The sequence below is a fragment of the Canis aureus genome, chromosome 26 (genome assembly GCF_053574225.1).
Source record: "Canis aureus isolate CA01 chromosome 26, VMU_Caureus_v.1.0, whole genome shotgun sequence".
NCBI classification, from domain to species: Eukaryota; Metazoa; Chordata; class Mammalia; order Carnivora; family Canidae; genus Canis; species Canis aureus.
In genome coordinates this window covers 38928216-38940599 of record NC_135636.1, presented here as the reverse complement: position 1 = coordinate 38940599, position 12384 = coordinate 38928216, and the positions used below count along the sequence as shown (strand labels likewise).

Below are 12384 nucleotides of genomic sequence, written 5' to 3'. Positions count from 1 at the left end.
GTCACAAAGGACTGCTTTAGTTCCTTGAGAAAATTATGCTTCCAATCTCAAGGCCTTTGCATAGGGTGCCCCCTTTCCTTGAACTCACCACTTGGGTCTCAGCAATAATATCACTTCTTTCAAGAAAATCTCCCCTTACCTCTCAGACTACTTAAGTAGAGTCCTCTGTTAGGCACTCTTCCTGTACTTTTCCTTCTTAGCACTCACCCCATGGTTTGTAATTATAGACTAAATTGTGGGTTTACTCAATTAACATTTGTCTCTCACATTAGAATATAAGTTCATATCCAGGACTGTGATTGGTTTAGCTCTCCATTGTTTTCTCCCAGGGACTAGGACACAGTAATTACTCAATAAAGACTTATTGGATGGATAAATGATGGACGGATGATGGATAGGTGGGTGGGTGGATGGATGGATGGATGGATGAATGGATGGATGATGGGTGAATGGATGGGTGGAAGATGGATGGGTGGATGGGGGGTGGATGATGGATGGATGGATGGATGGATGGATGGAGGGATGGACGGATGGATGGTTGAATTGATGGATGATGGATGGATGGATAGATGGGTGAATGGAGGACAGATGGATGGGTGGATGGAGGATGGATGTGTGGATGGATGATGGATAAATGGATGGATGATGGATGTATAGATGGATGGGTGGATGGAAGATAGATGGATAAATGGATGGGTGGATGGAGGATGGATGGATGGGTGAGTGAGGATGGATGGATGGATGGATGGATAGGTGGGTGGATGGAGGATAGATGGATTTGTGGGTGGAAGATGGATGGGTGGATGGAGGATGGATAGATAGAGGATGGATGGATGGGTGGATAGGTGGATAGATGGATGGGTGGATGGAGAATGGATGGATGGGTGGATAGAGGATGGATGGATAAATGGGTGATTTGATGGGTGGATGGGAAAGATAGCTATGTCACCAATTCACTGGATAAATTCAGACAAATCACTTCTCTCTGAACCTCAACTTCCACGTGCATAAAATGTAAATAATGTCATAACTCTCAGTGGTTAGGACAATTAAACATTACTATCTATTTAAAACATCCACACAGTCCTTGATACATCAAAAGCATGCAGTCAATGCAGAGGAGCCCCACATCATTCCCTTGTTCTTATCTTGCTCTCAACTTCATTCCTCCCCTCAGGAAGGCAGATATTTTCACAGCTCGGGTTGATATCCCCTTTGATAGGCCAGCTGCAGTTGAAGCCAGAGCTTGAGAAGCTGACCCGGGGACGACCAGTTACCCCAAAAGTTGTGGTTCATTCAAGTGCCAGTCTTTAAATCTGGCTCAGTGCCAGGACAGAGACAGGCACACGCTAACCTAACACAATGTGACAAGTGCTTTAACAGAAGTGTGCATGGCACCTGCATAGTCAGAGCAGGGAGGGGGAGCCATAAATCCTTCCTTCCCAGGGAAGCGGAGAAAGGAGGCCACAGAAAGGAGGTGACATTTAGCTGGAGCATGACAGATGAGGAATTTGCCCAGGTAAGAAGGTGGAAAGGGTATTCCAGCTAGCAAGGGACATGGCGAGTAGAAGCAGGGCAGTTTACACAGAGAGCAGGCCAGTGGTGCAGCACAGGGACCATGGGGGTAGGGCATGGACAAAAAGAATAGCCAGGACTTATGGAGAATTTCTATGTGCTGGGACTGATTCTAAGGGCTATGCATGAATTTCACCACATAACCCTCACACGTATGTCCTACGATTTGCCTCAGTTATAGATGAGAAAACTGAGGTCCGGAGAAGCTAAGTGAGGTCCCAAGCTAGTAAATGATAGACTCGGCATTATTTTCTAAATATTTTAATGGAAATTTTCAAATGTGTGTAAAAGTAGATAGAATAATGTCACAAAACCTCATGATACCATCACATGAGCTAAAACCCATGAGCAGTCTTGTTTGAGCTGGACCTCTAGTTCACTTCACAGATGTGTTCAAGGTCACAAGTCAGCTCTTTCCTCCTGCATCGTGTCCATGATTGGGGGAAGCCAGGACTAAGGAATGAATTGGAGTAACTGGGACCCCAGAGCTGGGGAGGGGACCCAGAATGCCAAAGCTGGAGGTCAGAGAGACTAGCCGGAAGGAAGGCTGTGAGGGCAGGAGAAGGACTCTGGAGGGAAGCCCGGGCTCCCCACAGGGAGGCAGGGCCCCTTGTGTGGAGCTGGCTGTGAGGGGTGGGGGCAGCAGCCAGCCGGGCCCCGAGTCTGTGCCACCACATTGACAGGCATCAAAATGGTGGAGGTTCAGGGATGGCCTGACCTATACAAGAGAGGCAGGAAGGGCGGGGGAAGTGGGCACCGCCTAGCACATAAGCCCATGCCCTGAGACCAGAGTCCCACTGAGGCCTGCCTGGCATTCCCAGCAACTGGCTGAAGTGGTGTAATGAGCATGACTTGTGTTAGTTCACTGTCCTCTCTGGTCACACGTGTAGGAAGAAGACCCTGGTGCGCCAGGGTCCCCTCATCAGGCCCCAGGGACTATGCCCTCAGCCCTCCAGGATCAGTCTCTTAAGAAAGCTCCCTCAGCCAGAGCCAGGTGCCACAGAAGACATTCTCAGTCTTCTCTGTGACCCAGGACTTGTCAGGACACAGTAAGCCACAACCCAAGGACCCCAGGACCCCAGGGTCAGGGAACACTGGGTGGCTGGGGTGGAAGAAAAACAGGCTGTTGAGATGTATCAGGGAAAAAAATTAACATAGCCCCAGACAGGACCTTGGCCCAGCTGGGGACAGAATCTTGAAAAAGCTGGGGACAGGACCTTGGCGCAGCTGGGGACAAAACCTTGGAATAGCTGAAAACAGAATCTTGAGACAGCTGGGAGTAGAATCTTGTGACAGCTAAGGACGGAACGATGGGCTACATGGCTGGGAACAGGATTGTCAGGCAGGTGGGGGCAGAATTTGGGGAGATCGAGGAGTAGATCCACGGGTCCCCTGGGAGGCAGGAGCTTGGGGCAGAGGGAGACAAATCCCAAGGTGGCAGCAGGAGGTGGCCAGGCCAGGGGAGGCTGACCCGGGACCCCAAGTCACACGCCACTCCCTTTTTTCCGGAGCAGACAACACAGCAGCGGTGCACACTCAGCACTTGGGCTTCAACCGGCAGGAGCAGGACGTGTTCTTCTTGCCCATCCTGGTGGTGGACAGCGGGCCGCCCACGCTGAGCAGCACGGGCACGCTCACCATCCGCATCTGTGGCTGTGACAGCTCTGGCGCCATCCAGTCCTGCAACACCACAGCCTTTGTCATGGCTGCTTCCCTCAGCCCGGGCGCCCTCATCGCCCTCTTGGTCTGTGTCCTCATCCTGGTCGGTGAGTCCACCCAGAGCCCCGCCCCTGCTTCTCTGGCCTCCACCCCAGGAGGAGTGGAGGAGTTTGCTTCCTAGTAACCCCCTGCCCCCGGGTCTCAGCTTCCCTCTCTCACAAGGAAGGGTGGCCCCAATGATGTCCAAGCCCCAAGGTGCAGCTCCTGTGACAAGTCTTCTAAGGATGGAGCAGCCCCACCACCAACTCCACAAAGTGTCAACCCCTACCTGAGACTATTTGCATGCCGGCCATCCTCTCTACACAGCCCAAACTCTCCCCAGTTTTTAAAAATAAGCATATTATTAAAAATTCTCTCATGTCCACTGTCCTTTTTATTATCTATGTAGGACTTTTAGTAAAATCCTTTTAGTAAAAAGGGGCTGTTGTGAACCTCACAACCATGTGGCCGGGTGTATCATCCCCATTTTCCGGAGGAATAAAGTGAGGCTCGCAGGTTAAGTGGCTTGCATAAGGGTACATAGTGTTCTGACTTGAAATCAGGCCTCCTCACCTTGTGTTCCCTTTAACTACGCCACCTGCTATGAAGCTCAACTGGGCAAAACCCAAGGAGAGCTGGGGCAAAAATCTTAAGACTTTTGAAGAGACGAAATCTACTCTGGTAGCAATCCCAGCAGCATCCAGTTGAGCCTACAAAGCGTCACCAGTGAAGAGGTCAAGTTCTAGATGCTGAGCTGGATTCCAGTGGCCATAATGCCACCTCCCACTGCCTCACCTCAGCTCCAACTGCCGGACTTCAGCAACCAGCCAGAGCTCCAAGAACCCAAGTGTGGTCCAGATTGTGGCTAACAGCTCTGCTCTGTTCCCTGGGAGATGTCAGCCGCCTGCCCGCTGGCGCTGGTGCGGTGGCCGCTACCCACCCCACCGAGAACCTGCCAGTGTTGCTGCACCTCCTCGGGTCCCTGCGGTGGCCCTGGGCAGGCAGGCTCCTCCTGGCTGGGAGGCCCCAGCCCCCCTTCTCTCCCCTCCCCAGCCCATGGCTCAGAAACCCTTTTTCCAGAGGGTGCACTTTACAGCGGTTTCATTTTCCGAGGCAGTGCAAACAAATTTCTGCCTAATTGCCCACAAACGAAGAAAGTGCACATCAGTGCTCTAAAGGTGACGGGCGGAATCGCTGATCAGGCCTGGCACATCTGTTGCCCGCCGCCCGCACTCCCCACCATCTGCTCTCTCGGGCATCCCCCTCCACAGCTCCCAGCCTCCACTCCGAAAGCTGTCCATCCATCTTTCCCACTTCTGACACCTTCCCTCCCTCCGGACCTGTTCCCAGGCCCCACCCACTTCCCTGTCATGTGCCACCTTGTTAGGTCACCGGCTGGAACCCGGCCCCTTGGCCCCAGCAGCTGGCTCTGGCCACTGGCCCCGCCAGAGCTGTTAGGAGCAGCGAGAAGAATCCCGTGCCTGGCACGGTACCCAGCACGTGTCTCTCCATCCACCCACTCACCTACCCATTTAATTCTCTCAATGGTTCATCAGCTCCTTATTTATCCATCCAGCGAGTCCCCTCCATGTACTAGACTATTGCAGGCACTGGGATCCATCCATGAAAAGAAAAAAAAAAAACCCACAAAAGCTCTGAGTAACTGGAAAGTTGGGGCTGCCGTCACAGACACGGAGGAGACTGAGGGCAGGGAAGGGGGAAGGTTATTTCAAGTGCTAAGTGTGAGATTCTCTTGGTTGGCCCAGAGGACTTGCTGAGGAGCAAGCTGGACGTACAGGTAGATTTACAGGGAGAAGTAAGTCCGAGTGGGAGGCTAGGATGTGGGAGCGGTCAGCCCCAAAATGGACCACAAGAGAGCACCCACGGAGGGGTGTGAATACGGGGCCAAGGACCCCATCCAGAGACATCTGATTTTAAGAGGTCAGACAGGCAAGGGGAGGTTTGCTTAGAAGGCGGAGAATGAGTGATCAGTGTAGTGGGAGAAGGAGAGAACGTGGAGTCCTGCAAGTCAAGTGCAGAAAGCACAAGAAGGAGCGATCCTCTCATTCTTCATCCTTACACTCACTACTTCTCCATCCACCTCTTCAGTCAGTCATTCGCTCAACAACATGCTTCAAGGGCTTACTGCCTGCCAGGCACCAAGCTAGGGGCACACGCCCTGGGGCCCCAAGGAGAGTTTAGAGTGTGTGTTTGGGGGTGGGGGAAGCTGTGGTTCTCAAACCTGAGTGCCTGGGCCTCACTTGGAGGCTTCATCAAGACAGCCTGCCAGTAAGATCTAGGACAGGATCCGAGAAGTCACATTTCTAGCAAGTTCCCAGGAGATGCTCCTGCTGCTGGTGGTCCAGCAACTGCACTCTGAGAACCGGAGAGACAGAGGGAGGGACTCCTCACCAGGGGAGCTTGGAGGTGAAGGCTCGGAACCTGGCCTGGAGCTCTCAGGGTGGGGGCTTTTGCAGAGGACATCTTGACCCGAGACTCAAGGGGTCTCAAATGCAGGTGCTCGGGACTTCTGGAATAGACAGAGGAGGGTAAGGCGGAAAGAGAGGTCAGGTTGGAAACATCTTTCATTCCCCTGCCCCATCTGCCCCTCAGCTGCCCCCTTTACACACACACACACCCCGGGCTCCCAGGAACCTAGAGACCTCTCAGGTTGGATCTCTTCATAGAGTTGAGGATGGAGACCTCAGAGGTTGGATCCAGCCCCCCACACCCATTGAAATCTCTTAACACTGCCATCTGTGCCATCACCCCAGCCTGGTGGTGCAGCCTCGATTTGCACACCTCCCGAGATGGGTAGCTCACTACCTATCCATATAGCCAGTACAGTCTGACTGTAAGAAGCGTCTTCTTGCACAGAAATCTAGGAAATTCGCACCAGCGGTTAGGCTGGGCCGGCTCCCCTGTGTGTGAAGGATGGTGGTGGTGATGGTGGGGGGGGGGTCCCCGGAATGCCCCTGGGCCCGGCCCTCACGTGCCCCTTCTGTCTCCCGCGCAGTGCTGGTGCTGCTGATCCTCACCCTCAGGCGCCACCACAAGAGCCACCTGAGCTCGGACGAGGACGAGGACATGCGGGACAATGTCATCAAATACAACGACGAGGGCGGCGGCGAGCAGGACACGGAGGCCTACGACATGTCGGCGCTGCGGAGCCTCTACGACTTCGGCGGCGAGCTCAAGGGCGGCGACGGCGGCGGGGGCGCGGGCGGGGGCGCGGGCGGGGGCGCGGGCGGGGGCGCGGGCGGGGGCGCGGGCACCCCCCCGCAGGCCCACCTGCCGTCCGAGCGCCACTCGCTCCCGCAGGGGCCGCCGAGCCCCGAGCCAGACTTCTCGGTGTTCAGGGACTTCATCAGCCGCAAGGTGGCGCTGGCGGACGGGGACCTGTCGGTGCCGCCCTACGACGCCTTCCAGACCTACGCCTTCGAGGGCGCGGACTCGCCGGCCGCCTCGCTCAGCTCGCTGCACAGCGGCTCGTCGGGCTCCGAGCAGGACTTCGCCTATCTCAGCGGCTGGGGCCCGCGCTTCCGGCCCCTGGCCGCGCTCTACGCCGGCCACCGCGCGGACGACGAGGCCCCGGCCTCCTAGCCCCTCCGCGCCGCCCGCCCCGCCCCGCCCCGCCCCGGGGCCCCAGGACGGAGCGCTTCCCCGGCTCGCCCCTCCCCTAGCCCCCCTACCCTCCCAGGGCGGCCGGACGGACGGGAGCGGGGACTTGGGAGACGGCCTCCTGGACGGCCCGCCCGGGGGAGGGGTGGGGAGGGGAGGGGAGGGGGTGCAGCTTTGGCCCAGACGTGCGGGGGGGTCACCACCATCGTCATTAAAACTGCAGCGAGACAGGGCACTGTGTGGCTCTGGGGTCAGAAGGGGAGATGGGGCGGGTCACTCACTCCTGGCTGGGGGGGGGAACCCCGGAGGGAGGATGCTGCTGAGGTGCCCCCCTCCCGGGTCTCCCCCATCGGAGTCAAGAGAGAAGGAGGGCTGTTCATTTACTAAGCGCCTACTGTGTGCTGGGACACTGTACAGAGACCATCTTAGTCGTCGCGAAAACATGAGGTGGGACCCTGCAGTAACAGATGGAGACGGCCACCCAGAGAAGTGGCTGTGGCCTGTCCAAGGACACCTAGCCAGAACGACGCGCCTCTGGCACTTCCTTCCAGGCTGCCTGGCCTTGGGCAAGTTACCTCACTTCCCTGGGCCTCAGTTCCCTCGTGTGTCACATGAGGCTAATAACAGAACCTACCTCGATGAGTTGTGAGGGTAAGAAGTGGTCATAGGTGTCACGTGGTTAGGACAGTGCCTGGCACATAGTAGGTGTTCAATAAATGTTAGCCTTTGATACTATTGTTATCTTTGTCGTTATTAGAAGCCCCACCCCCACCCCACCCCGTGACTGTCTTCCTGCCATGCTATGCTCTCCCCCCTTCTCCCAACATCTCCAAGGGAGAAGGAAGTGGTTCCAATTGTCGGCTCTGCTCCTACCCAAAGTAGGGGATAGGGACATTCCCAGTGACTGTGGAGCCTTCCGGAATGTCAGGTGGAACTGGGAGAGGACCCCTGGCAGGAGTGCCAAGAGAGGACAAGCTGAGAGGCTCAAGGACTCCGGTGAGGTGGGAGAGTTGGCAGGGGATGGAGGAGCCAAAGCCACTGGGTGTGATGGGCACCTTATCTGTTTGGTCCGGGAGCCCATCAGTCTCCCCACCCATGACCCCTAAGTTAAAAACTTTGGGCTAAGTTGTCTTTAAGAGCCTCCAGTTCTAAAACCATATGATTACAAGATGTAGATTATTTGTCCTCCCAGCCCACCCCCAAGTGATTCATTCATTCAGCGTTAATCAGCTATAAATTCCAGTTCCTACTAGCTGGGCAGCCCTCATCAAAGTCTTCAACTGCTGAAGCCTCAGTTTACTCATCTGTGAAATGGGGCTAATGGTAGGTAGTCCCTCCCTTAAAGAGTTGTTAAGAGGCTTAAAGGAGATTATGCATGTTAAGCTCTGATCCCAGTGCCTTCCTGACACATTGGAAATGCTCAGTGGATGCTCATTAGCATTATTATTATTTTTTTAACTCATCCAGGGAATATTCATTGATTCCCTTCACATTTGCCAAGGTTCCCTGTGACAGATCCAGAGATGGTCATTATGCCCTGAGTGCCTTACCTGTATTATTTCATCTAAGCTAGATACTGTCAGCCCCGCTTCACAGGTGAGGAAACAGGTCCTGAAGGTAGTAACGCACCCAAGGTTATGCAGGTCAGAAGTACTTCCTGCCTTCCTGCAAAGGGCCCACTGGACCAGGCATGGTGGGCAGAAGCAGCCAATGTAATGCCCTTGATAAGAGTTGTAGCAGAACTAACAGGGCAAGGTCCTGAAAACACTGAAGGAAGATTGAATAATTTGTGGAGGGCTTCTCAGAGGAGGTGACTCCAGCTGTATCTTAAAGAATGAGATGTATGAGATGTCTGAGCAAGCAAGAGTATTCCAAGCAGAGAGAAAGGCATCTGCAAAGGCAGGAGGAGGGGAGAGGCCAGAAGCATGTGATGGCTTCAGGGACTACGTGTAGTCCTAGGGGCTGGATCACTGGGTGGAGGGATGGCGAGCCCTGAGGCAAGGAAGGCTGGTTGGAGGCAGGCAGGGAAGGAACTCAAAGGCCAGGCTGAGGAACTGGATGTTTCCCTGCACTTGAGCATGTCTCCTGAAAGTAGATATATGGGCTGAGTGAGGTAGTCCTAAATTGGGTGACATTGGGACCCTCATCCCATGTAGGACACTTGGCCCATGGTTCCTGTATCTATCTCCTCTACAAGTGGGCATGGTAACTCAGGGACCCAGGAGGAGACATGTAATCCCCTCCCTCACTGTGTCTGTTCAGCTGCCATATACAGAATCCCAGCAACATTTCTCAGATTGGTTTTTGCTCTCTCCATTGCAGAGGAGAAACTGAGACCCAGAGGAGTAAAGTGATTGGCTCAAGGTCCCCCAGCTGGTATAGGACAGAGCTGGGACAACACAGGACCCCTAATTCCAAGTCTTTGTTCTTTCCTTGTGTCCTGGTTGCCCTGACAGATTCTGACCCTGCCAGGAAGGAGGTTACGTTCAGGTTACATGTCCAGAACGATGTAGACACACACGGAGTCACAAGCATCCTTGAACATCTTCCAAATCCCACACGTGGGAATAACCTTCCCAAGGTCACCCAGGATCCTGCCAGAAATAAAGAACATTATTCATCGAGATTCACGTTCTGAGCCTCTGGCTCTACCATTTACCAGCTGTGTGACTTTGGATATGTTATTTACCCTCCCCATGCTTTGCAGACTCAGACCACCTACTCCATAGGGTTGTAGTGAGGATAGAATGCAGGAATGGCCGCTGATACCTGGTACTTATTGGGCATCTCTCATGTGCCAGGCCCTGCTCAAAGCATGTCACGTGAACTAATCCATCTAATCCCATAACCACCCAATAAGTAGCCTTTGTTTTATGGGAGAGGAACTGAGGCACAAAAAGGTTGAGTGTGTTGCCCAAGATCAAACAGCTGATAGAGATGCCAGGATTTCATCAAGGTGTCCTGGCCCCAGCACCTCCACCGTGAGGAGCACACACAGTGCTTGGCACACGGGAAGCACTGGACAAGTGACCGGGGTGCACCCGATGTCACCATGTATGCCTGTGAGAGTTTGTTCTTCACTCGCTGCTGTGTTCTACGGCCTGTGGCAGTCCTCAAGCCTCCCCACAATTTCTTCTTATTCCGGAGTGGGGCGTGGAGGGCAAAGCAATGCTCCCTCAGCCCCTCTGCTTCCAGCTCCTGTGTCCCCACTGGACCCTGAACCAGCCTAAGAGTGAAATCCAGTGGTGAGTCTAGCCCCTGTACTGGGCCCCACAACGTGTCCACAAACACCAAGAACAGCAAGCATTTTGCGAGCAACTGTTCTGATGGTCTAGGGTCACAGAGAAGGGTCTTGTTGTGTACACAGCCCTTGGCCATCTGTCTTGTGGGTTCCCACCAAATTCTCCCAAGAGCTCCAAATCCTCTCCCTGTGCCAAGCAGAGAGCACGGCCACCAGAGACCCTCCTAGTTCTAGGCTCGAATTGGCCACACCCGACTCTACCAAGGAGCTCAGAAAGCAATGAACCTTCCATTTACTAGGTCTGCCTTCTTTTCAAGGCATCAGGGAAAATGGAAAGAATTCCCTTTTGCTGTCATTGTCTCCATCACCGTCATCATCACGGAATAAAGGAGGATTCAGGGTCATGAGCAAGAATTGGCATATAATTGGCCAAGAATTTTAGAGCCAGGGATATTAATGACAGCGACAACGATGGTTAACAGTGATGACGGTGACAGCACGCTTACCGAGTACTTGCTGCCTGCCAGGCACTGTTCTAAGCCCGGCACGTAATTATCACCAGTACAGGTAAAACCCATGGAGGGTGGACTCTACGTTTACTGTGTTTAGTGCTTTACATAAGTTGCGTTAATTTTAAGCAGGTACATGATTAGCCCTATTTTACAGATGAGGAATCCAGTGCTCACAGATGAGAAGAGGCTCGCTCGAGAGCTCAGAGGTTGTAAGGGCGGGATCATTGCACACATGCCACCCCATGAGTCTGCACGGAACCAGGATGACTCGGATTTGGAGTGGAGTTTGGGGTGGAGGGTGGAGGGGAGAGGAGCAGCTGGTGGGAGGGGAGGGGAGGCACTGCAGACAGATGGCCGAGCTGCAGAGCGAGGTGGCGGTGGGGCCGAGGCCGCAGTGCATGCCCGGGTCTGTGTACCGATGTGCGTGCATCTGCATGTGGCTGTGGGCATGCACCGGGGGAGGGGGAAGCCGGCGCCAAGCACAAAGGTCAAGAACTAACCTCCCACCTCCCGGATTCGGGCAGCTGAGAGAGCCAGCTGCTGTCATAGGGGGCGGCTAAGCGTCCGCATCCGTCAGCCAGCCGTCATCGCTGCCCACCCCCGGGTCACGAATCAGCAGCTCCACTTACCTCCTGCCAGCAAGCGCTCTCGGGCCAGCTCTGTCACTGGCCGCTGAGCCTTTGGAAAATGTAACCCTGTCAGCCCTCACTCTGAGGGAAGGGGGTTTATGCTTCAATGCCTGCACACGGGTGCATGAGCTCGGCCACGTGCTCACACCAGCACAGGATGCACGCAGGTGTGCCCCCCCCAACATGCTCCCACCTGGGTGCACAGTGCTGACATACACATGCTCGCGGCCATGCACATAGAGCATATCTGCAGGTCTGCAAATGTGGTCACAGGCTGGCACACTACGTGTACTGAAGGCAAGCTTTCGTGTGTGCACTCACATTTGTACACAAACCACATACATACCTTCTGCAGGTGTGTTCTCTTACATGCATGAGCATGTGTATCCACCGATCCGCTTCCATTTTCCAACGCAAACAGGCACTCATACACATTCATGACATTCCCATGCAGTTACCCAGCACATAAATGTGTATCCCCTCAGATGTGCTTGTGCACACAAACCCCTAGCTCCACACATACATTCATACTGCCATATGCACATTTGTGTCCTTGCAGAAGAAAGCATGTGTGGCCTCAGGAACAACTGTCAGTTACAAATTCTAAATTCCAGGGCATAATGCCTATAGACCTGTATATGAGCACATAAGTCTATGTGCACGTAATAAACATGATCAGTTATAAGCATCTAAACAACAAGGCATCCTGAACAAGCATTCAGAACTACTCCACGCAGGGTAGCGCCTCGGTGGTTAGTCAGTGAGGCATCCAACTCTTGGTTTCAGCTCAGGTCATGATCCCAGGATCATGGGATTGAGACCCACTTCAAACTTTGCACTGATCGTGGGACCTGCTTGAGATTTTCTCTCTCCCTCTGCCCCTACTCTCTCTCAAAAAAGAAAAGAAAAACAATGAATGATATATACCCCATGCATCTGCCTGCCTACATGTATGTACCTCTACTTCTAGACCACAGTCCTCAGGCACCTAACCACCTCCAGTCACATGTACCTTCAGACAGACCCACCATGGTTCACGCACACTGCGTCACATGGGCCTGACTCACACACAAGCATGCACTCACACAGACTCGTGCATGGGGTCAGA

The 12384-nt window shown here is 54.0% G+C and overlaps 1 protein-coding gene and 1 long non-coding RNA gene across 5 annotated transcripts in view; one reads left to right on the top strand and one right to left on the bottom strand.

Moving 5' to 3' along the window:
- Positions 1–7624, top strand: part of CDH22 (cadherin 22) — a 67375-nt gene extending 59751 nt beyond the window's left edge. For 2 of the 4 annotated variants that reach the window (XM_077873436.1, XM_077873435.1), the window contains 2 exons: positions 3090–3341; positions 6290–7624. In XM_077873436.1, coding sequence (XP_077729562.1) covers positions 3090–3341; positions 6290–6876 — 839 coding nt within the window. In that variant the 3' untranslated portion in view covers positions 6877–7624. Of the gene's footprint in view, positions 1–3089; positions 3342–3439; positions 4423–6289 lie in introns of those variants that run through there. The other 2 variants (XM_077873437.1, XM_077873438.1) reach the window with 2 other exon arrangements.
- On the bottom strand, positions 1836–6492 carry LOC144298454 (uncharacterized). Its single transcript, XR_013365398.1, has 3 exons — positions 6312–6492; positions 5686–5803; positions 1836–3255 (listed from the first exon to the last, which is right to left on the bottom strand). It is a non-coding gene; the product is annotated as an uncharacterized LOC144298454 (long non-coding RNA).
- Positions 7625–12384: the final 4760 nt, after the last annotated feature.